Raw genomic sequence first — 23,690 nt, forward strand, 5'->3', positions numbered from 1 at the left:
AGAAAAAAAATCTGCCCGGAAGAAGGTTGTATTTCGGTAGTTAGTTACTAAGTATAAGAAAAGGAGGGGAGAATACTCTAGGTACATAACGTTTTGACATCTTACATTTAACTTTTATTTTTACGTTTGCATTTATACTAACCTGGCGAGTTTCGAAACGAATAAAAAACAAAAAAGAAAGATAGAAAGATATATTTCCGGGCTTTGTTTGTGGGAATTGAACTCACAAGTCGATTGGCGGAAGGACTGGTTTAATCGATTGAGTTCTGTCGATTTTTTTTAATAAAAAAATCCTGAGCTTAGGGTTTTTCTTAGCACGGCGTGTTGCATAGCATAGGTACGCATATACATACATACATACGTATACGCATGCACGCACAGATATACAGAAAGAATTCTCACTCGTGTCTACGAGAATACGGTTGAAGCTCACCAGGGTCAGGAATTTCTCATTTTTAAGAAAAGAGTAATTCTTCCTTTCTTAGAAAGAGAGGCAGAAGGGGGAAAACCGTAACAGCAGAGAAGTGAGGGAAAAGAGAAAAGAAAAGAAAAATAAAAGAAAAATAAAAGGAGAGCAAAAGATGCGGGCGGAACCCAACATCATCATCACGGGCACGCCGGGCGTGGGCAAGACGACGCACGCGGAGGCGCTGGCGGAGAGGACGGGGCTGAGGCACGTGTCGGTCAACGAGGTGGTGAAGGATAAGGGGTGTCACGAGGGGTGGGACGAGGAGTTTAAGAGCTGGATCGTCGATGAGGATAAGGTGAGTTTCTTTTTTTCTTTTTTTCTTTTTTTGTAGGGGATGAGAGGTAGTTAGCTAGCTAGCTAATCAAGTCGACAAACAGCTCCTCGACGCGCTGGAAGAAGATAACGTCAAGGCCGGCGGGTGCATCATAGACTGGCACGGGTGCGAGATCTTCCCCGAGAGCTGGATCGATCTGGTGGTCGTGTTGCGAGTGGACTCTAGCACGCTATACGACCGATTATCCGCGAGGTAAAGTTCTCTTCTTTTTTCTCTCCCCTTTCCCCCTTTCTCTTTTTTACTTGTCTTTATTTCCCTCGATCCCGCCCCCTGCCCCCGATACTAACGAGAAGCAGGAAATACCCCGAAGCCAAACTGCAAGAAAACCTGGACTCGGAGATCATGGAGGTGCTGCTGCAGGAGGCGCGGGACAGCTACGACGAGCAGATGGTGGTGGAGCTTACGAGCAATTCGACCGACGAGATGGATAGCAACGTCGATCGCATCGAGGCGTGGATTAAGCAGTGGAAGCAAGATCAGGCTGGGGATGGAGAAGAGTGAAAAGGGGGGTGGGTGGATGGATGGATAGATTTCCATTAGTCTAACTACGCACCTAAGTCTAGTTTGTGGACGTCATGAGATACCCGTTGTTCATAAAACTACCTAACCTAACCTAAGGTAACCTACCTGCTCATTGGGTTTGGTTTGTATGCTTGTGATATCTTCTATTTGCTTGTCTCCATATAGGCATGGTGAAGTATACCTAACCTAAGGTAAGTCAGGTGTAAGTCAAGTGTATAAATAAGTAAACGCCTCGCGTGGTCTAACCTGGCACTTATGCCATAACCCGTTGTCTAACGTAGAACAGGTACCTAATGCAATCCAGCCTAACTCAGCTCAAAGCCCAATACCAGGTAGGTACCTATCCAAGGCATACATACTGCAGTTTTATGTAATATCAGCTGATTTAATTTTTATTCTTCCTAACAAACAGAATATGTAAAAAATTATAGGTGATGTCTTTAGTATAAGTCTCATACATATACATACCTAGTATGAGGTACATTGTGTTTGCATCACGTACTCCGCCTCGTTGGGCTAAATATCAAAGTTGTGGTTATAGGTAACAGGTACAGTAACTAGACGGGCTTTCTCCGTCCAATGAGACGGTCTCAAAAAAAGCCGGCAACATTCAAAAACTTTTTAGCCTCAGCTTGAACCAAGTCCCCAGCCTACCAGCCTACCTAGCCTACCTAGGGTCCTAATACATACATGCATGCATGCATACACAACATTAAAGAAGTGTTAGTTTGCCGTAAACCACTAGTTCTGCACTTCGCCGGTGCGTCACGCCGGGCATTTTTATCTACCTCTTATATTTTTCTCTTTCAAGCTGAGAGAATATCTAGGAATATTAGAAGGTAGGTATATACCTATATATAAGAGAATATAACTCCCGATCAGAGAGAGAAGAATAATCTAACTAACTCAGTACTTAAACTACCAGATCATAACTTTCAACTAGTTACTTTTTCTTTTTCTTAGAACTCAACTCAATATTTCAAACACTTACACTTACACTTACACTCATACCCATACTCACCTTCGCACTCACTCACATTTACCAACTCTAACTCTAACAAAAACAATTTAAAAAAAAAACAATGTCCTCCGCCCCGGTCCTCAACTTCATAACCGGCAACGCCAACAAGCTCTCCGAGGTGCGCGCGATCCTCGAGCCCGCCGGCATCGTCGTCCGCAACCAGCCGCTCGACCTGCCCGAGGTCCAGGGCACGCTCGAGGACGTCACCCGCGAGAAGTGCCGCGCCGCCGCCGCCGCCGTCCGCGGCCCCGTCCTCGTCGAGGACACCTGCCTGTGCTTCGACGCCCTCCACGGCCTGCCGGGCCCGTACATGTACGTTTGTTTCTCTTTGTTTCTCTCCTTTTCCTTTCTATACACACATATAACACACACACACACACACATATATATATATCTCTCTTATATCTTTGAGAGTTAAAAAACAACTAAACACTAACACTGCACCCCCAGAAAATGGTTCATGCAATCCATCGGCCACTCCGGCCTCAACAACCTCCTCGCCGCCTACGACGACAAGTCCGCCGACGCCGTCGCCACCTTCGGCTTCTCCCAGGGCCCCGGCCACGAGGTCTTCCTGTTCCAGGGCCGCACCAAGGGCAAGATCGTGCCGCCCCGAGGTCCCACCACTTTCGGTACGCTCGCCCCTATTTTCTTATCTCTCTTCTTCCTCTCTCCCTCTCTCCCTCTCCCTTTTTTTATAGCTGGCATGATGCAGTAAGCACCTACCTACCTATACATCATATAACTAACCCCTACCCCCTCACTCAGGTTGGGATCCGATCTTCGAATATGACGGCCAGACGTAAGTTCTTGTCTTTTCTTCCCCCCCTCCCCCTCCCCCTTCCCCTCCCTCTCCATAGAAAGACACCAACCAACTAACCAACGAACGACGCCGCCAGCTACGCCGAGATGGACAAGGCCGCCAAGAACAAGATCTCGCACCGCTTCAAGGCCCTCGAGAAGCTGCGCGCCTGGATCGAGGCCGGCGGCATGAAGGCTTAACTAAATTAAGCCTTAACTAAACAAATTTACACGAGTAACCTGAACCTAGACGACGGTTACTTACGATTTGACTTAAAGGGGGGGAGGTCCAATACATGGGATATCATAGCATGGCATGGCATGGCATACTTACCACATAGACATACACGCACATACATACCCTCACGCGCCACAACCCAGTTACGGAAAGAGGGTAATAGATGGAAGGTAGATAGACAGATAAACAATGAAGGCTTTTTTGCTTGTTTTTTTTTTTAAAAAAAATCATTTTTCTAAGTTTCGCTAACCGCTTCGAATGCAACCGTACTGTAAATACCGTGATCTCTTACATGTACACTCAGGTATTACTCGACGCTACCCCGTGTATACATTAGGCAGGAACGGGCTGTTGTTGGTCTGTATGTTTGTAAGATCATACGCTCCGTCACAACCCGCTCCCGGTCTTCTATCTTCCGTCTTGTTACACAGCCTTTCTAGACGTCAAAGATATCCGCGCTGATAAATATATGTATGTATACTGTACAAACTGCCTGCCGTGCCGGGATCAAGTAGGTGATTAGGTTTACTGTAGGTGTTTCGGTCACGCAACCGAAGAGAAGAAAATTCCTTGGTTAGAGGATGTGATATTACTCTTTTAGTCTGGGAAAGGTAAGCGTAAGCGTAAGCGCAAGCCTAGGACTTGTAACACTGGTAGCTAACACGAGCAACCCGCGAAAAAAAAGGGGAGATTGATACGGAATAGAGCGCCACGCGCATAGTGTAGGATTAATAGGTCCACAAAAAAAAAGAAAAGAAAAGAAAAATAAGGTCGCTAATGCGCCTATTGTATTCACATACCTCATAAGTTCAAAAGCGTGGTATTTGCTAAAGTACTTCGGGCCGCGGCGGTAGAGCTTGAGCGCACGGTCCGGGTTGCTGTGCTCGACGGGCCTCCTGCCGTCGACGTGCCGCGTGATGTTCGCCGGGTCGGAATACGACGGGTCGAACACGAGCAGATTCCGATTGCCGCTGGGCTGGCGCTCTATCCCGATGATGGTCATGGAGTGGCCTTTAGAGTAATGTGACCTGTTAGCAATTTGTACCAAAGTGAATTTAAAAAAAATCGAGTTTGTCACTTTCTCCTTTTTCTTAATTCTAGCACGGCTTGTTACGGTGGTAGGCTTACCTTGATGCTGTAAATAAATCGGCGGCCTCTTCGTATTGCGAACTTTGCTCTGCAGATTGACGCCCGGCGCCGTCGCAAAATATTCCTCCACGGCGTCGTATAACATATTTTCCGAGGCAGATGGCGGTTCCCAGTCCATGGTTTTAAATGTCTGCATATCCCATCTAACAGAACGGTGGGTTACGTTAGTACTTTACTTAAGCTGGACAGAGAGAATAGATATAGTATAAGAGCAGCAAGATCTAACCGTATGTCTAAACTCGCGAGCAGCGTCTGGGCCTAGTTCGTGAGAAGAAGTATAAGTTAGTCAACCCAGTCCGCTTCCAACTTTTCATGGGTCTATTTATTTTGAAAAGACCAGAGTCCACCAAGATCATCTCAAACTCACCTCCGGTGTTCCGATGTACTTGCGAGTACCCCTCAGGGAACCGAGCTCTACCCGGCCCTCCTCGTGGATACCCCGGTCCCAGGCTTTCTCGATGAGATCCTGGATCTGGAAGATGCTCGGGATAGTATTGTTAAAAGCCGCAGCGCCCGGCGCGCGCGTATTCACGATATACGATATCATCATCTGGATGTTTCTGTAACCGCAGAAGCTGCCTGAACACGGCTGGCGTTAGCATAGCATGGCATAGGTAGCAACCTACGATTATTCTATATCTAAGGTACATAAGAAAGATTTGTAAAATGCGGGCTATAAATAATTACCTTCATTCCTAAGCTTGGATATGTGCTGTGTTTCCGGGTGGCATAGATACGCGTATTGCGTGCACTTGTTCTGATGTAGGAGCTGGGCGAGCACGGGTATTACACCTGGGATTCGTGAGCTGGTATGCACAACCTAACCAACTCCAAGAAGTCAAAGGTGGACGAACCTTGCGAGCTTTTAAACCCACGCTTCTTCAGTAGATCTTCGAGCCAGCGCGGCATCCTCTCTTCGTTATAGTATACACCCAGTTCTTTTTTCTAGACGCGTGTTAGAAGTTACCTATTCATATACCCTGATATGCGTATCTCATTTATTTAGAGTAACGAATGGCAAACAAATAATTATGTCATGGGAAAGCTTACCCCAAGTCTCCTGACCGGTTTAAATGGGTTTGTATGTGAGTCTCCAGCCGCGCCGAGCAGCAACCCGCTCGGGGTAACCCCGGCCGGGACACCGGTCTTGGCCCGGGTAGGACCTGACACAGCGGCCGGCGTGCGCATGGGAGAAGATTGTGAGCTACTCCCTAGCTCACCCGCATTCGAGCTTTCCGCGTAATTCGAATTATCAGCCTGCTCCGCATAATGCAATTCGAGGTGGTCTTCCAGCCTAGCCAGGTGCAAGATCTCGCCGCAGCTCTTAAATGGACACTGACAGTATTCGGTAAGTTCCTCTTCCTGCTCCTGCTCCTGCACCTGTTCCTGCTCCCCGGCGACCGTAGTAGTAGTAGCCGCCTCTATCACCCCTGATCTTGAGCCAGCAGCAGCAGCGGTCGCAGTCCGCTCTTTCCCTTCTTTTCCATCGGGAACGAACGGGGATTTCCCCTCGCTATGGTGGACCTCCAGGTGCTGCGACAAACACATGAGCGCCCGAAGCCAGGAGCGAAGGCGTCGTCGCCTCGACATGAAGAAGATGGTGACGACGGTAACGATGGCGATTTGGGGGGTTGGGGGTGGGGGTGGGGGTTACGAGGACTTACAAGTAAGATGCTGTATTCGACGGAATCCTTGTATCCGCAGAACGGGCAGTTGAACACGCCTGACATAACAGCTGTAAGAGGGTAAGCTAAGCTACAATAATTATCAGCTTCAAGAAGGTGATGCTATTTAATCTTTTCCCGCCAGGTTGGAAAATAAAGCCGTAAGCGCGCGTGTGTGTCGTATGGTAAGGTAGGATAGGATCTTGGGTTATGTAGTTGGGTAGTTATGAATGTATATAATTGGCAGTTCGTTTCAGCTTCGCATGTTAATTACCAACAAGAGGTACCTAAGTGTATTACATACCTCACTCCTAGGTATGTATTTCTTATTCGCGGAAGGATGTGTGAAAATAACAAGTGAATTTACCTAGATCCAGTTTCGCAGGTTCGGATTACATTGATCGTAATTATTCAGGGGGTTGAGGGCGGATCTTGCTTGCTTGTTTTCTAGCAAAGAATGAATTGAATGAATAAGTGGGCATTTCTTCCAAAAAGTGCAGGGGGAAGAAGCCGTATCCGGCTGTTGCTTCGTGCTCCCCGAGAACGTCTTTGGAAGGAGAGCTCGGAATGCAAAGGCTTATGTGGTAGTTGGTTGCACTTACACTAGCATTGGAGGTACCTTACAGTATGTAGCTGCGTATACTATTAGCTCAGCACTAACAAAGGAAACAACTACCTAAGATAGAGTAGAGTAAATAAGAAGAATAAGAATTACATATTTAAAACAACCCCGACATACTAACATTTATGAATGCACACATAATACCAACTTACGTACCTAATGTAAGAGCCTTGTGTTTTACGGTTCCAGTTACGTCTTTTAGCGCTTGACCATTAGAGTTATAGGGGCTCATCTGATGTAGGTAGTGAGACGATACATAGTAGAACTACAATTATTATTCTTCATGGTACATCTCACATCAACGTCTCAAAATAGGTAGCAGGCCCTGGTTGTTTGTTTGTCATGAGTTATCTTCGTCTCTATTCCGTTATCGCATGAGGCGTCAATCAGTATCGGTGCTGCTACGCTAGCTCGCCAAACGCATGGCTGTTACTCTTCTTTTTACTATACTATCTAAGTGCCATAGCATGAGATGCAGATGCACTTAGACCTGGATATCTTCCCCCCAAATGCAACTCCTAACTGCATTACCTGTAATGAGATAGTACGCATCGCATTCCTCGGCATCCCGAACCCGTCGATATTTCATTCATTCAAATTATACCGCCAAACCCTTAAGCTTCTCGCCAGCTTCCGCAACTGCGGCTCCCGCACCAGCCGCCTTTTGCTTTACACCTTTATCTCCCTTACCCTTGGCTTTTTGCGAAGTTGTGTCCTTAGGTAGTTCCTTGCTAAAAGGGATGAAGTCGGGAGCGCCTGGGAGGTACTTGCGCAGCGGCTCGGGAACTCGGAGACCCTTGAAAAAAAAGAAAGGTTAGCTCTGATAAGAATGTATGAAAGAATTGTAGACTTACATCTTCGGTCTGGTGGTTCTCGAGAATACAGCACAACGCTCTCTCGGTGGCGCAGAGTGTCGAGTTGAGACAGTGGACGTATTTCTTCTTTGCATCTGTCTGCGTCTTGGTACCGAACCGTATTTCTAGGGCGCGTGACTGGTAGTCGGTGCAGTTCGAGCACGACACGAGCTCCTTGTACTCTCCTTGGAAGGGGAACCAAGCTTCCAGGTCGAACTTCTTCGCGGCTGCGTTGTTCAACGCCCCCGAGACGATCGCTACGACTTGGTACGGCAAGCCCAGCGACTTGTAAAATTCCTCCGAAGTTGTGAACATCTCTTCGAACATTTCCCACGACTTCTCGGGGTCCGTAAGCACGAATTGCTCCACCTTCTCGAACTGGTGAACACGGAAGATACCCCAAGCGTCACGACCGTGGGAGCCTGCCTCTCTTCTGTAGCACGTGCTGAATCCGGCATACTTGATCGGCAGCTCTTTCGCTATGATCCATTCGTCCGCGTGGAAGGCGGAGATGGGCTGCTCCGAGGTTGCGATGAGGTATTTGTCGTTCTGCGCATCGCCGTCGACTACCTTGTATAATTCCTCGTCGAACTGCTCTAGCTGAGCCGTCTTCGCCATGTAGTCCTTAAGCATGAACTGGGGGGTCTGCAGGGGAGTAAAACCCTTGTTCGTGAGGTATTCAAGACCGTAGTTGATAAGAGCCTGGTTGAGGAACACGCCCCATCGTTTTAAGAAGTAACCTCTGTGGCCGACGACCTTGACTCCGCGGTCTGGGTCGTAACCATCCAGTCGCAGGAGAACCTCGTGGTGGGATAGCACGTTTTTCTTCTCTACCGTAACGCCCGGCGGTGCCCACGTTCGCTGGACAGCGTTGTTGTCTTCGTTATCGCTAACAGGGACGGAGTCGTGGACGATGTTGCCTATGGTGTTGATCTTGGCTTTTAGCGCAATATCCTTCTGGGCAGCCGACTCGATAAGCGCCTTCTTCTCCTTCTCGAGATCGGCCTTCTGCTGAAGTAGTTCATCGGCATTCTCCTTGGCCTATATACACGCCGGTAGTTAGTAGATAGGTATTATAATAAGACAATCTCGATGACTCAGAGGGGGGGTATAACCTTCTTCTTAGCACCAATCTGCTTTTGTACTTCGTTGATCTTGCTGTTTATCTGAGTCGCGGCATATTGAGCTATAGTTTATTATTATTATTATATGTCAACGGCGGATATTGCTTGGTATGAGAGGGCATAACGACTAACTTCTACGATGGTCCTCGAACATCTCGATTACCTCGTCGACCACCTCAACGTTGGCATATCGGCGGCGCTGAGACTCGCGGATCTTCTCAGGGTTGCCACCCCTCTCGGTGATGAAATCTAAAACGTCGAGCATGATTAAGGAATTAGAAGACGGCTCTGAGCTGTGACTAATGTTGTAATGTTGAATGCTCCTTTCCGTAGAGTTTAAAGGAGTAACTAAATTTTGGTGGGGTGGTTTTTCGAAGCAGAGGGGCAGAAGGGGTATCGCGACGCAAGCGGGGCACGAAATACGATAAGGCACGTATCTTCTTGTACATTGTAGGTACCTGACATCTTAGGTCCACTGGTCCAGACTCAGGTGTGGTTCCCGTGGGTACATGCATCCAAGTACCTTAGGATGTACCTCATATATGTACCTAACTTAGGTAAGCTGCACATGTATGTTTACACGGGACTGGCGGGCCCCTTTTCTTTTGTATTTATCATATCAAAACTCAAGGTTTCATCGTTCATCAAGTAAACCGTAGTTCGAATGGAATCAATTAAAATGTTATTAATAATACAGTATGGGTAAAAAAAAACAAGAGAAAACAAAAACAAAGTAAGTATCGAGCTCGATACACTATGTATAGCAATGAAGCAATTCCGATTACCTATCTCCTTAACCAGGTTCGAAGCTCGGGCTAATATATACAAGCCACGGCGATTATTATTTCTGCCGTTCAGGACATCGTAACAAGTAGTAACGGTGGTGTGGTGGTGTTGGTGGTAGTTGTAGCCAACGTGGTTCGTAATGCAAAGCCGAAAAAATGAATGTCGGAAAAAGTCCAAGAAGAAAAGTAATAAACCTGCCCGAAAGCCTAGACCTATATTCCACCGCCCTGCGGCGGCTCACAAGATCCCCTTTCTAGCTTTTCAAACGTTTCATCGTGTTGTCTTTGCTTGCTTGGTATTCCAACGTAGTAATGGTGGTAGTGTTTCTTTTGGAACTGCTGTCCCTCCTCTTAAGGCATATTGTTGACCTTTACATCACCTGACACTTTCCGTTGTTCGTTGCCTCGTTCGGATTCTGTGACTTTTCCACCTGGGCGATCAGGAGTTCGAAGGCCTTAGCAACATTCTCGTTGTATCGCGCACTGGCTTCCGTCCACGCGCAGTTGAACTTCTCCGCTAACTTCTTGCCGTCTTCCTGGCTGACCTGGCGCTGCTCAGGGCGGAGGTCACTCTTGTTGCCTACTATGACAATTGGAACCCAGTCCGTGCCCTAGGTTGTTATCAATCGGTTAGTTACCATTGAATCGGTCCATAATTAAGCAATCAAGTACCTAAGCTCTAGGAAATAATTGACGGGAAGGGGAAGGGGATAACAAACAAGATGATTGAGAATCTTCTCGCGGATGACCTGCACCATCTCGAACGACGGTAGGGAAGAGACCGAGTAGACTAGCATGTATCCATGGATACCGATAAAGTGCTTGGAGTTCAGGATGCTATACTCATCTTGGCCGGCAGTATCGACAATTTCAGTAGCATAGTCCTGGCCCTTAAATCTAATGACCTTGCTAAAGGTATTCTCGATGGTAGGATAGTAGCTCTCGACAAAGTGGCCGTCGACGAACTGCACTGCCAAGGAAGACTTGCCTGGGAGATGGGGTAATGAGGCGTTAGCTTAGGTCCTTTTTTTTTTTTTTTTTTTTTCTCTCTCTTTTTTCCCCGGTGATAATGAGACACGTCATATATTATATAGTGATACGTATCATATTGCATGCACGATCCATGAAAAAGGAAATAAGAAGAATAACATTCCGAAGGAACATGGTTAAGCAAGGGAGATAGCATGTAGACAGGACAGGTAAGGTAAGGTAAGTCAAGGTAAGTAAAGGTATCACGAAGAAAAAGAAGAGAGAGAGTCAAGAATGCTAGAAAGCCTAAAAAAACAACGTACCTACGGAACGGCTGCCAACAATGGCCACCTTCCGTTGCTTCGATGGCGACGGCATTTATGGGGGAAGCGTAGCGTAACTTGGAATTATCGTGTACTGCAGTCAGGTATTAACTCTAGGTATTAGGTACCTCACATGAGCATTGGCAGGTAATAAGCCTGCCGCATTACACGTTGGGGATCGTCCGGGGGCGTGCGCGGCGTGGGAGGGGAAAAGATAAGGACGACGGACGAGGGGGATAATAAAGTGCAAATAAATCCCGTGCGCGAGGGTAATTAGGTATGGTATGGTATTTTGGTACGTGCGTCTCGCGCGCTTTTTTTGTATTATGTTTTTGTGTATTTTGATGTATTGGTGTATTGGCGTAGGTTAAGTATTGTGTATTGTGTATTGTGTATTGGTGTAATTGTGTAATTGTGACCGGCGTTGTCCGCGGGTTATGTCGTACGTATTATGTTTTAAGGTTGGTTTTATTTTGTGCTAAGTTTGGCGCGGGATGAGAGCATACCTTAGGTAGGTAGGTACCTTCTTTCTTTTTCTTTTTCTTTTTCTTCTACTTCTTCTTCTTTTAATATCGTTAGAGCTCGCTTTTAACCGCTCTTCGATCAGGCACGCATTTGCACTTTTATGACGTGCATATGTTACCCAATATCGCGTCGTAAAGATTAAGGACCATTGGGCTATGAGGTCAGAGTAAGAGATGTGAGGGAGGGGCTTTAAGCCTTAAGGGCTTTTCCTCCTTGTTTGTTACATTGGGAACGAGCTGATCGCTTCAGGGACCACCTTCGATTTGCTGCTACCTTGGAATTTCTGGGGACTCTGGAACTCTGGAACGCTGGAACGCTAGGACTCTGTTGGGCGCTGGCAGCCTGGCAATAGACCAAGAGCTCTAAAACTTACAACACGCCGACGTAGGCGGGGTACAATACTTCTTTAGTAGGTACCTACCTTAGCTAGGCACTTACTAATGTAGGCACAAACGCCACCGTACAATTACGGGCATAGGTGCCTAGTATACGAAGTACTTGCATGTGCTACTGCCCATACCTAAAGGCTAAAGTCTCCCGTAAGTACCATTCGAACGGGTACCTACTGAGGGTAGCCACATCGGCATACCGGTTACCTAACCAAGGTTCCCCTGTGGCATCTGCACTTAGTTAGGTAGCTGCCTTATATCAACACGAATTGTATCAAAGTTCCTATTAATAACTATGCCGCTTTGACATAGCGAATAAATCAATAAGGAGGGAGCCCTTGTAATGGAGCCATCGTCGGGTCTCCGGAAGAACGCAGGGCTGGCCCAACTGGTCCAGACTCGGATAAAATACCTATTAAACGCAGTGCCTGAAAATGATTACTAGGGTAAGGTAGCATTTTTGCGGCTCAAGCCTCGTAATAACTGTAAATGGTGTAGGGAATGGATTGCAAAGCAAAGCTGCCTTTAACACTAGATTCCAGAGCCGAGCTCTCCCTCCACTTCAACTCGGTTCTGGCGTACAAAAAGTCCTGGGTATCCTTATCCGCCCTGCCCATCCGTCATCGTCATGCGTTAAGAAATTCATTCAAGGGTATTCGACTTCGTGGTATTTGATTCCGCTCAGAAATCCTTTTCTGTTGGGGCAATGTCAATAAAATCATTACAGGTGTTTGCATCCCCTTTCCTCTTAAGACGCCTAAGTACCAAGATGGTTTAAACCTTTCCTTTCGATAATACGCCTTTTTGTATCCCATGCTAAAATCAAACCTTTCCTACAACAATAAATATTGCGTATATTGTATGCCTTTTGAAGAAACCATGCAATCCATCCAACTTGTTCCGCCAATATCCCCCCAGCTCGGAACTAATCATATATTGCTTGGTCTTCCAATTGGCGTACTAGGTCCTGAAGTCGCTCCATGTAACTACTATGGTCTTGCGGACCATCATCTTCTTCACCTCCGCTCTGCTCAACTTTCTTGTAGTGAGTAATAAACTCACGTAGAGAGTCGAGCAGAGGCGTGATGCTTTTGGCCGAGTGGCTTGACCGTATCTTCTGTCGCACTGGCGGGTGTAGAGCAAGATAGCCTAGCAATACGGACAAGTATCCAAAGGCAACATTCAAATGGCTAGTCTCCATGGAATCGGCCTAGTCTCCTGTTAGTGCAGAACAATGAAATTGTGTTATTTAATGCTCACCTCTGCTGTCCGACGATAGTTCTCTAGGAACAGTCGTATCAATTCGTCAACGGGCCGTTGGTTATCATGATGGCAGTCATCGATGACTTGTCTTACGAGGGGGCTGTTCTCGGAGAAGTTGATCAGAATGCCCAATCGTAAAACTAAGCTGTCTAGGATGCCGTCGACCCAAGCATCCTCGGATAAAGATGCCCAAATACGGGTAAAGTTACTAGATATGGAGTTTGCCAAAGCAGGAATAAGTCCTTTTGATACAAATATTTCCGGCGCTTCTAGGCTATTGTTCGTTAGATTGATGGTGAGCTTCAGTATGGCTTTTTCTAGCGGTTTACTTCCACTTTCTTGAGCTGGAGCATCCGGTACCGCATTTCGAGAAGAAGCGCTAAAGACGTCGGCTACAATGGGTAAATATCGAGTAGTCCAGTCAGCATTTGAACGATGTGATTCGTCAAAGCTGACAGCATAAAAATCAAGAATTGATAGTGTGTTCGCAAGGTCAATGGCTTCTGCTGCTGCTGGATAATCCCAGTGCTCTGCACTTTCAACGGCCTCTGAGAGCACCGTGAACAAAACCTCCATCACAGCTGGAGAGAAGATCGATGGATCTTTAGCTGCATTGATGTTCTGCGTAATAAGTAGATGCAGACATTTAAGGGCGAGGCTTCTTGGTGAGATAAGCGACGGACGAGCTTCGCCCCAGATGGGTAGCTCGTATAGCATAGTCTGAATGGCAATGAGAGAGGTTTGGCTTCTCTTGGACAAGTTGCTCTTCCTATCTCGTGCTATTACCTTGATGTCCCGTGTAACACCAAGGAGAAGAGCAAGAAGGTTCGCAGGTTTGCCAAGCCGGACGAGCTGTTGTGTATGGGAAGATGGCCATTTTGCAAGTATCGTCACAAGGCTTGATAGAATCAGATATCCAGAGATAACATCCGTCTCTGTACCTAGATCTTTGAGCAGTGCTGCTTCAATACCGTGGTCACGGCATTGCCGCATAAATGTCTTATCCTTGATCTTCTCTGCTATCTGAAGCAATGCTGCTCTTCGAGACGATGAAGGCTTGTCGCTTGGAGAACCAATCTGGTCGACCAAGTCTTGCATCGTATCGGCCACTCGAGAATTTTCTCCAGCTTGTCTTAGTTCATGAATATCCCGCAGTTTTGAGTTGGGTGAATTGCTAAGTCCATCTTCGTCATCATCGAGGACTCTCTTAGTATTGGCTGGTTTCTTTGGTGTTCCAAGTTCTAAGCGTCTGCCCTTCAAAGGAACTGACATCTCGGGTAAAGCAAGACTCTCTAGTAAATCGACCTCCTCTTCTAGCACTTTTCTACCTTGGCCATATGTAAACTTGAGTGCACTGCTAGAGCGAGTGAAAGTTCTGGTGCTAGTTGCTTGCGTTGCTGCAGGTTTACGATTTGGAGTTTGAGGTAAAGATTGTGAGTCTGCCATTGAGACGTCACTAATTTGGCGGTTTAAAGTCAGTTGGCTTGACTCCTCTTGGCTTTCCAATGTCTCTTCAACAGTCTCGCCCTTATCGTCCTTCCTCTGTTCAACCAGTGTGTCAATTATTCGCTTTCTTCGCTTCTTAGCGCCACTGTCTGGAACAGATTGAGGGGTTGACTGTGCTTCATTGTCCGCTCTATCTGACAACAGACTTGGCACCTTTGGTTTCGGAATGTTTTCGCGGGCGAAGCGGAGAGGTATGCGCTGCTGAACAATATCCTGCTTTACCTTCCCCATCATAGTTGCATCTGAAGTCGAACCTGATGAAGCCCTGACGATAGTGGTTTTGGCCGGTCTTGAACCCTTTGGTAATGTGGGGGTCGGCGGCGGACTTGATAGTTTCGGTTCGGCTGTGTCAGTATCCATAGGTTCTAATGGAGTTGGGCGAGTGCGTTGTCGTTGTCGTGAGGTGGGGAGTACAGTTTGGCGGGGACCGGCAGATGTGGAAATAGACGTATATGGGTGTGGCCGACGTCGTACGTGATCAGGGGAAACATCCCGCTGGCCAGTCTGGTAGGATTCCTGTGCTCGGCCCTTAGACGCGTACACCTGGGATATCTTACGTTTCCGATCAGATATTTGGGTGTTATCTCGTGAGCTATTTTGTTTCGGTTTTATGTCGATCGATGCATCAAGGCCCCTCGATGTTGGGGAAGAAGGATCGCGTAGTGGAGATGAAAGTAGCGTAGGTCGACGGCGCGTTACGGTGGCCTTGTGCTTCGGGACGGAATCATCCTCTGGTATAGGCGGAAAATCGCTGGGAGTAACGAGCGGCTTGGATTGTCTTTTACGAACAGCCTTTCCATACGTCGTGAGCCCTTTCTTTCGGGGAGCGCCAAAATCCTGCCTCGTTGACATGGTGGCTCCTAATTAAAGACGTTCGAAGAGGTGGAAATGTCAATGGCAGACAATGATCATTCATTTATTGAAATAATATATTATTGAACGTGGAGGGTATAATACGTGAGTAGTAGTAGGAGTAGTAGTAGTAGTAGAGAGCTGTGAGACGCGCTCGTGGTAGCCTTGCATCAGATTACTGTGAGTAATGGTGAGCGACGAATTATTAGTGAGGGTGGAACGATAAATAGGAAGGATTGAGGAGCTGATTTGATATTGTTAAAGCGAGTGAGTGGGCGGGCGGGTGGTTGGACAAGGAAGCGCAACGAAAAATGTGAAGAGAGTACAGCTGAATGAAAATGAATACACCAAAATTCACAACCCTCCCAACAAATTGAACGAGTAAGGCATTTAAAGCCGTGACTCCTTAGGAGGCGCCTGCAATATTTGTTACGTCGGTCTTGCCTTGTTTGTTATTTGTTAGGTAATGACGGAAGCATCCATCCCATCATATAAAAGTTACTAAAAAGTTCAGTTGAAAATACGGCTCTTTGTCGACTTGGTCCGGTTAGTCGGTACCTATCATGTACCTCCTATCTCTATTAATTAAGCTGCTGAGCAGCGAGCTGAAGCCCGATGAATCAGGGTAGCCGTTCCGGGCACTGCATAAGCCAGATAAGAGATGTGCTGATGTGCCCGTATTGTACAGGCGGGGTGCACTACTTTTGTGCCAAGAAAAACTCCAGATTCCCTATTAGGGCTTATCACACTTCTTGTTATTCGTTTTTTTTTTACAAATCAGCCCCACGAGCCTCGACTTATGCTTAATGCTATCGTTTTATTAGATACCGTACCTCTATTTAGAGCATCTTCGATTATACCTACCTAGGTAGGTATTGATTGGAATTTGGCTTTCCTACCTAAGTTAATCTTTCTCTCACGTTATACTATATGCTGGCTAAATATCAGGGTTGTCACTTTAGTTTTATTTTTAGTCACTTGACTTATAAACTCTTGGAGTATCTCGGCCTCTCCTCAATATCTCTCTCATATCTCTCTCCCTCGACGCAGAACATTCTGCGTATACCCATCGTAGATAAACAAGGAACCTACCGGCGCCCTTCCTGACCGCTTGAGCTGTGTGGTGTTGATTTCATTCTTCGAGTAGGATTTTATCCCTAAAGTGTCTGTGAAGCTTCATATCTTCCAGATATCGTACAAGCGTTGCGGGGCTTCATACACTCTGAAAAACTCACCTAACTAAAAGATATAGAATGGCTTCTGAATCTGAAAACCGCCCTCAAGTCGGCCCCGTGCAGTATGTAGGGCCACACTACCGCTCACCCAGCCAGAATCCCATCGCCACTGTCTCGACGGCGGTAGAACATGATAATGTTATCACATTGCCTCAGACACCACAGCTCATCGCATTACTCACGTGAGTAGCTTCCTTATTATTAGTCGATACGGACATTTTATAGTATATTTAAGGGATTCAATAGTTCAAGGACTAATTCAAAGATAGGAAGATTCGTGATAAAAAGACGGAGCGAGCTGACTTTATTTTCTACTCAAACCGAATTATTCGACTACTTGTCGAGGAGGGGTTAAACCATCTACCGGTTGTTGAGCACACTGTAACTACTCCTGTCGGTCGCACCTATTCGGGACTCATGTTCCAGGGGAAGATCTGTGGCGTGTCTATTATGAGGGCTGGTGAAGCTATGGAACAAGGTCTTCGAGACTGCTGTAGATCAGTTAGGATCGGCAAGATTCTGATCCAACGAGACGAAGAGACGGCAAAGCCCAGGTTATTTTACGATAAATTGCCCGAAGATATTGCTGATAGATGGGTCCTGCTACTTGATCCGATGTTTGCAACAGGTCAGACTGCTTGCTATTTATATCACATTACTTACTCCCCAGAGGCTAACTTAAGTCCTGATGCTCTAGGTGGATCTGCCATCATGGCTGTCGAAGTCTTAAAATCCCGTGGTGTCCCAGAAGAGAGGATTCTTTTCCTCAACTTGATTGCTAGTCCAGAGGGAGTCCAAAACTTTGCTACCAAGTTCCCCAAGCTTCGAGTCGTCACAGCATTCATTGACCAGGTAAGCAATATATATATATATATATATATCTCTCTCTCAATCTTCCGATTTACCCAACTGCTGATACTAATTCTGATAATCTGTAGGGTCTTGACGAGAAGAAGTATGTTGACACTCTCTACTATGGAAACCTTCACTGACTTTTTTTTCAGTTACATCATCCCAGGCCTTGGTGACTTCGGGGATCGGTTCTACACCATGTAACGCGGAGTGATAATCGTAACTACAAACTTTGGAACATAAGAGTAGGTAGGATTCAGCGTTGATTAGTAGCATATATCATTACTCAGAACCTATCTTGATTCCCCTCCTTCTGTAAAAAAGTATGGGCGACAAGTACCACGGCAGGTGGTATAGTCTATGGAGAATAAACGCATAGACAGATAGGGTATTGGAGGTAGTAACAGCATGCCATATGATGCAGTCATTGCCACTGCCCCTTTATTTTTATATCGTCGATCTGATAAAGCAAACCCGGATGCACCATGAGAGGTATCATATCATAACTGCTTAAAACTCCTCGTCGTCTCCCACAATACCTTCTCCCTCGTATCTGCGGTCGTCTTCGTCGTCGTCATAGCGACCAGCTGCTGACTGTTTTGAGGCTACTCGATAACCTGAGCCTGAGCCTGAGCCTGAGGCAGCAGCAGCATTATCGTCTTTCGCAACAGCATCTAGAGCCACATAAGTAAGGTATGTTAGGAATGATATGTTAGTTTGGATTCCACATACCTGCTGCATCAATCCATTCGCTGTAGACATCGACAGGTGCTGAAAGATCTATTTCATGGTCAATATCTAATCTGTCTGTATCTGCATCGGCCTATTTGATTCGGGTTTGCTTACAGTTGATACCGCATTGGAACCTCTGGCCACAAACTTTGCATTCCAATTCACCGACGCCGGACTTCTTGTTCATTTCGACTGTGACAGACCGTTCGTGGTTACAGAATAAGCATGTGAAGATGGTAGGCAGGGGATCGTTCTTCTTTTTGCCCTGAGGCTTTCGCGAACTCTTCTTGCGCTTTCCCTATAACGGCCATCTATATTAGTGCCTATTCAATTATTACAATTGTGTTGTTTGATGTAGAGGATGATTTACCATGGTGAACAGAAATGCGACACAGCTAAGGGTGTCGCGAGACTGTTCGGAATAAGGGTTGTTGCTGATTTGTGTTAGAAGGTGGATCAGTTACGATGTGATGTATGTACGGAGAAAGGCTGAACTTGATGAAATGTGCTATGGAGTCTGGACTGATTTGATCGGGGTCTACCTATTGTTCGGGTTTGTAAGGAATGACGTACGTCCGGAGTCGCGTTAAAGGAACAGTGCGCGTCTCAACAGTTAGTGCAAGGTTGTTCGAATTTTTTTACCAAGTCTACTTAGGTACCTTAGGTATTATGTAATGCTTGCAGTAAATAGAGTAAGTTTTCACCACTAACAAAGCTCTTTCCACTGGCTTTTATACAAAGTATTTCAACCAAAAAACGCATATGAATTGAAGTATTGTGTTAGATGTGTTAGGTACGTACCTACATATGTTCATGTAGCACAAGATTGTTCAAAGTTCAAACTCTCATCTCTTGGATAAAACCCAGGCTGCCAGGCTCCCTTATCGGTTTTATAACAAAGCTAGCAAATGAGTTAAGCCAAGTTAGGTACAGTCTGTGGATATCCTGGGTACCTAGGTACCTAATAAGGCGGGGTTGCTTTATCGCATTTATACATCTGGTATAAATCATAAAATCCTACTACATCCGTTAGATAAGACGAATTTCCAACAATATCCTAACCTTACTTTGAAGGACTGGACGCTCACAGCAGATGCAGGTACGAACTAGTGGGGATTATGACTAGCCTAGTGGATTGTTGCTATACCTGTACCTAATTAAGCAGTCAGCTGCCCTTGGGCACCTTATCAGGAGGGAGCTTCCCATCCGTACACCTACATATATGGCTACATGTATAGGTAGCTGCATGTATAGCTACATGTACGTATACTTGGCTGCTTGGTCTTGTTCCACCTCATCCGGGCCAAAGTTATGTCTACCAAATTGTAGGTTCTTCGTACCGTATACTTTCGTAGAAGGTTAGCCTGTTAGGCGCTGTCAGGTCTTAACTCCAGTCTTTCATACCGCTACATTGTTAGGTATCAGCCCAATATCTTTACATAGTATGTAACTTCGTGTGCTTTTAAACTTGCAATAACTTACCTAAACCCCATTACTTCATAGTAGAAGCCTATCATTGATCTGTCATATTTCCTATTTATCTATCTGCCTCTTTTTACCTATAACTAACCCCCTACTCCTTATTCTTCACAATTTGAGTTCACTCGTCAAATTTTGATAATGGCGGACTCGGGCACGAATAGCTCTGTGAGCATGACCGATGTCCTTGAGGCCCTAAAGGGTATTCAGGAGAACCAGGCCAAATTAGCATCAGAAGTCGAGTCTGTCTCCCTTCGACTTGATACACTTGCTCCCCCCATCCAAGTACCGAGTCTCGATAATGGTAAACTATCAGCTCTCTCCGCTGGGGCCTCAGCATCACCGATCCGGACAACTTTAGCAGCTGACGAACCCGACTCGGGCGATACCTCACCTACAACAAAAAAAGATGCAGCTCAAGCACAACGCTCGGGGTTCACGTCTCGAATTATACTTACGTAAGTCATAACATCACATAACACTCTAAATATTTCTGTATTGACGGTTAGCTAGTACTTATCCCAAGCAGATTGGTATTAATCCACTTCCCCTTCAATGGGGAGCCCCAGATGCTCTCACTCGCGGCCCAGTGGTTGTATCTAGGTCGTCGTCCACAATTCGAAGGCGTAATGGTAAGTAGAAGGCTCCTTACAGGCTTTGTCAGTTACTAACCACTTTCTAGCTATCGGAGGTAAGTTTTGGCCTACTGTTAAGCCGTCTGAAACCTCATATAACTCGATGATATAGCCCACGGCGGTTCCTATTCCATCTACTACGCTCTTGCACTCGCCAGCAAGCAGCTTAACGCCAACCATAGGTATGGTTATGCTAAGTATTGTTCACGGAACCTGTAATGCCTAACTCACCACTCTCACCACAGACCAGATTTCACCAACACCGAACCAGCAGCCAATATCGGGCCCTTTCCTCAGTGGGGTGATGAGAAAAAGATTGTGGCCATGGACCCCTGGGGTCACTTAGCTCCGTGGCTGTTTGCTGACACGATAGAAAAGGAAAATGGTAGCTAAAAACCTTGGGAGCCAGCAATCTATATATTGAACAAGCTAACAAGTGATTTACAGTTGATATTCGTCCCACAATCGCGATAACTAAAGCTCATATGAAGGTGAGCAATTTAAGCCTTGTAGTTTCGTGGACCATGCTGATTTGAACTAGCTTCCGGAACTAGAGGAGAGCGTTCGAAGTGGTAGACTGTATGTCCTTATTTAGTCTCATATGACTATAAAGCGATAAGATTAACCTATTACCAGTGTCCCCGATGGAAAGGTCTGCCTGAATGCCCAGGGTGAGCTTGCAGTGACTAAGTTCGCAGTCGAACCGGTAAGAATATTCAGGTCGCAAATTTACCGAAGGACCGTACTGACTGTGGTAGGTGTGGTATCTCCCTGGAGTAGCCGAAAGATTTGGCATAGGTACGTATTTAAAGCTCAGCGTCCATAGTATAAGCTGTGGCTAAACCGGATAGACGAGGGAGTTCTAAGGCGCTCACTATTTGAGCACACTGGTGGTAGTTATCCTGAAGTAAGCGCCCTTCACGCTATTGAGAACCAGCTTATATCTAATCACTGCATACATAGCTCATCACCCGAGGCGACATTAAGGTCTTCTTACCTCCAATCGGTAAGTCGGGTCCTACCGGGTCCTACCCAATGTACACGCCAACCGATGATACTAATGTTTTATAGGCGGGCTAACTGTATATTGCTTCGGGGACCCGGCGAAGATGTCTGACGAAAAGTGCAGACTAGCCTTGCGTATTCACGATGAGGTAATTTGCCGTACCGTGACTATTGGCTCAAGAGATTACTGGCTTACAGAGCATGCAGTGCAACGGTAGTGATGTGTTTGGCTCCGATATCTGTACTTGCAGACCCTATCTTATCTTCGGCATCGAAGAAGCCGTCAAGGAAGCACAGAATGGCGGTAGCGGCGTGGTCATCTACTTCAGAAAAGAAGGACGTGCTTTAGGTGAAGTAACTAAGGTATTGCAACACGTCCCCGGTTTCTAGCTGTTTTGTGTACTGACTTCTCCGTAGTACCGTAAGTCTAGATGTTTCCTAACCGCTTGGCTGAAGCTTAATCGCATGTAATAGTTGTATACAACGCCAGAAAACGAGGAGAAGACCGTGCCTCAGACTATTTCAAGAGGACCGAAAATGTCGCCGGAGTTAAAGACATGCGTTTCCAGGCCCTGATGCCTGATATACTCCATTGGCTCGGCATAAAGAAGATCGATAGAATGCTGAGCATGAGCAAGTAAGTTACCCGATTATAAATGGTGGAGGTTAGATCTAACGCTAGGGGCGCCACAACGTAGTATGAAGTACGATGCCATCGTTGGCCAGGGGTAAGTCGATTCTGTATGCGGCATACCAAGGTAGGCGTGTCTAACCAAGTATAGTATCCCTATCCATGAGCGGGTAGAACTCCCCGAGGAATTAATCCCCGCAGATTCACGAGTTGAGATAGATGCCAAGATTACTGCCGGTAAGCTCGTACCCCTGACGGACCTACCGAACCCAGGAGGGTAGCTGACGGCTCGTAGGATATTTCACGAACGGCAACAGGATGACGGCCGAAGAATTGAAAGCCGTTCAGGGACGGATGTGGGACGAGTGAGTACCATCCGACCTGTTGATCTGTTGATCCCTTGGTTTCCGCATTATTGACAATTGCAGCATCGATCACTAAGTACTCCAACTGAGCTGGCTCTGGCTTGCCCTTTACAACCGGCGTAGGAGTTAGTTAAAACTACGTACCTACCTAGGTGCCTACCTGTTATACTAGGTAGTCACTAAATGAAAAACCTGAAATGGCCCAGAATCCCCGCTTCTACGATTGCCACGCGTGAGACTAATGTATGAGACTCCAAGAGAAGTGTGCTATTTGTGCGCTTCGGTCCTTGTGACTGCAGTGGCATCTGTAGTATCTTACAATGTGTGACAGCGATCCAATTGAAGCATGTCCAAGCGGCAGGAATTCAACAGAACTTAGGTCGTAGTACGTCGTAGTACGTCAGCTTTACCAGATTATTTGTTGTGCGGTATAAAAGGGCATCTTGCAGCTTCTGTTGACAGGTTCGTCTACCTCAGCCTTAGAAGGCATGCTGTGGGTTGTGAGCACGATGAGATGCATACCTAAGGTTAGAGAGAGGGGCCGGCTAAGGTCTAAGTGGACTGGAATTATGGGTTGATCATTGGTGCCTATGGACTATCCAGGATTACCTATACAAGGCACAATGGACAATGGGCAAGAGGCAAGGGAAGGGGCACAAATGGAGGGGTGTGGAATAAAGGTGTGGAATAAAAAGGTACTGTACAGGGGAAATATATCACGGAATTCGCGTTACGCTCTCGCTGACATCCTTTCTACGTATCATTATAGTGAAGCTGACAATGCCCTTTCTTATGCCCTCTTCTGCTTCCAGGCTTCGTAGCCACTTGAAACCTGTCGCGTCTAGTAAAAAATGGGGACTGGGTTACTGAAAAAAATGCAAGGATGGGTTGCAGATTTGTTAAGAGATACTAGTAAACCCGAAGAAGCTTCACGAGTGGTTCAGTCGTCGACCAAGTCTCTCCACTCCACCTCTCCTACTGGTGCAGGACGGCCCAACATGGCTGCAGGCCGTCTGCGCCCAAACCACCCAGACCAACGGAGACCATACAGCTGCCACCACATACGAAATGTCTCCATTCTGATCCATTCTGCTGACTTTCCCCATTTCGCGAGTGACATGTGGCATTGCCCGCAACCGACCGTCTGGGGATGGTCGTTCCACAACAGCCGGTAGAGCGATTGGTCTTAGCGGGCCCTTTTTCGCCTTACTGCCTGGCACTGGGCGGGTTTGGTCTTTAAACGGTTGAGATATCCCATTCAAAGATGAGCGGGGGGTAACGGAAGAGAGCTTTGGTCCTCAAAAAAGCCTGCATCTTTTTTTTCAAACCAGAAAAGAAAACTACTG

General features: G+C 46.5%; 9 protein-coding genes across 9 annotated transcripts; 4 read left to right on the forward strand and 5 right to left on the reverse strand.

The window, feature by feature from the left end:
- The first annotated feature begins 45 nt into the window (after nucleotides 1–45).
- On the forward strand, nucleotides 46–1,440 carry F4812DRAFT_427004 (P-loop containing nucleoside triphosphate hydrolase protein). The gene is made up of 3 exons (XM_047934063.1): nucleotides 46–764; nucleotides 847–995; nucleotides 1,100–1,440. Exons 1-3 carry the CDS (start codon nucleotides 582–584, stop codon nucleotides 1,302–1,304), a joined length of 537 nt encoding a protein of 178 aa, XP_047790804.1. The 5' UTR covers nucleotides 46–581; the 3' UTR covers nucleotides 1,305–1,440.
- A 465-nt stretch (nucleotides 1,441–1,905) lies between these two features.
- F4812DRAFT_427007 (Ham1-like protein) lies at nucleotides 1,906–3,586 on the forward strand. Its single transcript, XM_047934064.1, has 5 exons — nucleotides 1,906–2,164; nucleotides 2,251–2,658; nucleotides 2,797–2,978; nucleotides 3,115–3,148; nucleotides 3,246–3,586. The coding sequence occupies exons 2-5, from the start codon at nucleotides 2,408–2,410 to the stop codon at nucleotides 3,346–3,348; spliced, it is 570 nt and encodes a 189-aa protein (XP_047790805.1). The 5' UTR covers nucleotides 1,906–2,164; nucleotides 2,251–2,407; the 3' UTR covers nucleotides 3,349–3,586.
- F4812DRAFT_427010 (DUF1671-domain-containing protein) lies at nucleotides 3,587–6,813 on the reverse strand. Its single transcript, XM_047934065.1, has 10 exons — nucleotides 6,503–6,813; nucleotides 6,199–6,289; nucleotides 5,585–6,067; nucleotides 5,389–5,479; nucleotides 5,222–5,326; nucleotides 4,902–5,113; nucleotides 4,761–4,792; nucleotides 4,514–4,677; nucleotides 4,186–4,396; nucleotides 3,587–3,987 (listed from the first exon to the last, which is right to left on the reverse strand). The coding sequence occupies exons 2-10, from the start codon at nucleotides 6,262–6,264 to the stop codon at nucleotides 3,975–3,977; spliced, it is 1,377 nt and encodes a 458-aa protein (XP_047790806.1). The 5' UTR covers nucleotides 6,265–6,289; nucleotides 6,503–6,813; the 3' UTR covers nucleotides 3,587–3,974.
- Nucleotides 6,814–7,152: 339 nt separating this feature from the next.
- Nucleotides 7,153–9,158, reverse strand: F4812DRAFT_427018 (seryl-tRNA synthetase). The gene is made up of 4 exons (XM_047934066.1): nucleotides 8,931–9,158; nucleotides 8,790–8,860; nucleotides 7,675–8,715; nucleotides 7,153–7,616 (listed from the first exon to the last, which is right to left on the reverse strand). Exons 1-4 carry the CDS (start codon nucleotides 9,061–9,063, stop codon nucleotides 7,419–7,421), a joined length of 1,443 nt encoding a protein of 480 aa, XP_047790807.1. The 5' UTR covers nucleotides 9,064–9,158; the 3' UTR covers nucleotides 7,153–7,418.
- Nucleotides 9,159–9,954: 796 nt separating this feature from the next.
- On the reverse strand, nucleotides 9,955–10,930 carry F4812DRAFT_451014 (rheb small monomeric GTPase RhbA; the record flags this gene model as incomplete). The annotated part of the gene is made up of 3 exons (XM_047936154.1): nucleotides 9,955–10,194; nucleotides 10,303–10,571; nucleotides 10,876–10,930. 3 exons carry the CDS (start codon nucleotides 10,928–10,930, stop codon nucleotides 9,955–9,957), a joined length of 564 nt encoding a protein of 187 aa, XP_047790808.1.
- Nucleotides 10,931–12,589: 1,659 nt separating this feature from the next.
- On the reverse strand, nucleotides 12,590–15,717 carry F4812DRAFT_370834 (wings apart-like protein regulation of heterochromatin-domain-containing protein). The gene is made up of 2 exons (XM_047931927.1): nucleotides 13,050–15,717; nucleotides 12,590–12,999 (listed from the first exon to the last, which is right to left on the reverse strand). The coding sequence occupies exons 1-2, from the start codon at nucleotides 15,408–15,410 to the stop codon at nucleotides 12,715–12,717; spliced, it is 2,646 nt and encodes an 881-aa protein (XP_047790809.1). The 5' UTR covers nucleotides 15,411–15,717; the 3' UTR covers nucleotides 12,590–12,714.
- Nucleotides 15,718–16,663: 946 nt separating this feature from the next.
- On the forward strand, nucleotides 16,664–17,701 carry F4812DRAFT_458925 (uracil phosphoribosyltransferase; the record flags this gene model as incomplete). Its single annotated transcript, XM_047937445.1, has 5 exons — nucleotides 16,664–16,827; nucleotides 16,915–17,273; nucleotides 17,343–17,497; nucleotides 17,584–17,600; nucleotides 17,650–17,701. The coding sequence occupies 5 exons, from the start codon at nucleotides 16,664–16,666 to the stop codon at nucleotides 17,699–17,701; spliced, it is 747 nt and encodes a 248-aa protein (XP_047790810.1).
- A 153-nt stretch (nucleotides 17,702–17,854) lies between these two features.
- Nucleotides 17,855–19,133, reverse strand: F4812DRAFT_370940 (Elf1-domain-containing protein). The gene is made up of 5 exons (XM_047931928.1): nucleotides 19,031–19,133; nucleotides 18,600–18,663; nucleotides 18,344–18,527; nucleotides 18,230–18,277; nucleotides 17,855–18,171 (listed from the first exon to the last, which is right to left on the reverse strand). The coding sequence occupies exons 1-5, from the start codon at nucleotides 19,042–19,044 to the stop codon at nucleotides 18,008–18,010; spliced, it is 474 nt and encodes a 157-aa protein (XP_047790811.1). The 5' UTR covers nucleotides 19,045–19,133; the 3' UTR covers nucleotides 17,855–18,007.
- A 208-nt stretch (nucleotides 19,134–19,341) lies between these two features.
- On the forward strand, nucleotides 19,342–22,552 carry F4812DRAFT_427047 (GTP cyclohydrolase N terminal-domain-containing protein). The gene is made up of 17 exons (XM_047934067.1): nucleotides 19,342–20,166; nucleotides 20,222–20,344; nucleotides 20,526–20,558; nucleotides 20,589–20,728; nucleotides 20,791–20,834; nucleotides 20,885–20,922; nucleotides 20,980–21,049; nucleotides 21,102–21,141; nucleotides 21,195–21,236; nucleotides 21,415–21,497; nucleotides 21,556–21,711; nucleotides 21,766–21,769; nucleotides 21,823–21,985; nucleotides 22,047–22,076; nucleotides 22,131–22,216; nucleotides 22,275–22,344; nucleotides 22,408–22,552. Exons 1-17 carry the CDS (start codon nucleotides 19,850–19,852, stop codon nucleotides 22,418–22,420), a joined length of 1,452 nt encoding a protein of 483 aa, XP_047790812.1. The 5' UTR covers nucleotides 19,342–19,849; the 3' UTR covers nucleotides 22,421–22,552.
- Nucleotides 22,553–23,690: the final 1,138 nt, after the last annotated feature.

Source organism: Daldinia caldariorum, assembly GCF_022478825.1.
Source record: "Daldinia caldariorum strain CBS 122874 unplaced genomic scaffold F4812scaffold_7, whole genome shotgun sequence".
Lineage (NCBI taxonomy): Eukaryota > Fungi > Ascomycota > Sordariomycetes > Xylariales > Hypoxylaceae > Daldinia > Daldinia caldariorum.

What these genes read in the sequence shown, in the direction of transcription:
- F4812DRAFT_427004 (XM_047934063.1), top strand. Translation starts at nt 582, where the DNA reads ATGCGGGCGGAACCCAACATCATCATCACGGGCACGCCGGGCGTGGGC. An exon ending in GGATCGTCGATGAGGATAAG is followed by an intron (nt 765 to 846) that starts GTGAGTTTCTTT and finishes GTCGACAAACAG; the next exon opens with CTCCTCGACGCGCTGGAAGA. An exon ending in TACGACCGATTATCCGCGAG is followed by an intron (nt 996 to 1,099) that starts GTAAAGTTCTCT and finishes AACGAGAAGCAG; the next exon opens with GAAATACCCCGAAGCCAAAC.
- F4812DRAFT_427007 (XM_047934064.1), top strand. Translation starts at nt 2,408, where the DNA reads ATGTCCTCCGCCCCGGTCCTCAACTTCATAACCGGCAACGCCAACAAG. An exon ending in GGCCTGCCGGGCCCGTACAT is followed by an intron (nt 2,659 to 2,796) that starts GTACGTTTGTTT and finishes CTGCACCCCCAG; the next exon opens with AAAATGGTTCATGCAATCCA. An exon ending in TTCGAATATGACGGCCAGAC is followed by an intron (nt 3,149 to 3,245) that starts GTAAGTTCTTGT and finishes CGACGCCGCCAG; the next exon opens with CTACGCCGAGATGGACAAGG.
- F4812DRAFT_427010 (XM_047934065.1), bottom strand. Translation starts at nt 6,264, where the DNA reads ATGTCAGGCGTGTTCAACTGCCCGTTCTGCGGATACAAGGATTCCGTC. An exon ending in TCGAATACAGCATCTTACTT is followed by an intron (nt 6,068 to 6,198) that starts GTAAGTCCTCGT and finishes TGTTTGTCGCAG; the next exon opens with CACCTGGAGGTCCACCATAG. An exon ending in AACCGGTCAGGAGACTTGGG is followed by an intron (nt 5,480 to 5,584) that starts GTAAGCTTTCCC and finishes ACACGCGTCTAG; the next exon opens with AAAAAAGAACTGGGTGTATA.
- F4812DRAFT_427018 (XM_047934066.1), bottom strand. Translation starts at nt 9,063, where the DNA reads ATGCTCGACGTTTTAGATTTCATCACCGAGAGGGGTGGCAACCCTGAG. An exon ending in AGATTGGTGCTAAGAAGAAG is followed by an intron (nt 8,716 to 8,789) that starts GTTATACCCCCC and finishes GCGTGTATATAG; the next exon opens with GCCAAGGAGAATGCCGATGA. An exon ending in AGAACCACCAGACCGAAGAT is followed by an intron (nt 7,617 to 7,674) that starts GTAAGTCTACAA and finishes TTTTTTTTCAAG; the next exon opens with GGTCTCCGAGTTCCCGAGCC.
- F4812DRAFT_370834 (XM_047931927.1), bottom strand. Translation starts at nt 15,410, where the DNA reads ATGTCAACGAGGCAGGATTTTGGCGCTCCCCGAAAGAAAGGGCTCACG. An exon ending in ACTATCGTCGGACAGCAGAG is followed by an intron (nt 13,000 to 13,049) that starts GTGAGCATTAAA and finishes ACAGGAGACTAG; the next exon opens with GCCGATTCCATGGAGACTAG.
- F4812DRAFT_370940 (XM_047931928.1), bottom strand. An exon ending in GTTCCAATGCGGTATCAACT is followed by an intron (nt 18,278 to 18,343) that starts GTAAGCAAACCC and finishes ACCATGAAATAG; the next exon opens with ATCTTTCAGCACCTGTCGAT. An exon ending in CGAATGGATTGATGCAGCAG is followed by an intron (nt 18,172 to 18,229) that starts GTATGTGGAATC and finishes ATGTGGCTCTAG; the next exon opens with ATGCTGTTGCGAAAGACGAT.
- F4812DRAFT_427047 (XM_047934067.1), top strand. Translation starts at nt 19,850, where the DNA reads ATGGCGGACTCGGGCACGAATAGCTCTGTGAGCATGACCGATGTCCTT. An exon ending in ACGTCTCGAATTATACTTAC is followed by an intron (nt 20,167 to 20,221) that starts GTAAGTCATAAC and finishes ACGGTTAGCTAG; the next exon opens with TACTTATCCCAAGCAGATTG. An exon ending in CCTTGCGTATTCACGATGAG is followed by an intron (nt 21,498 to 21,555) that starts GTAATTTGCCGT and finishes CAGAGCATGCAG; the next exon opens with TGCAACGGTAGTGATGTGTT.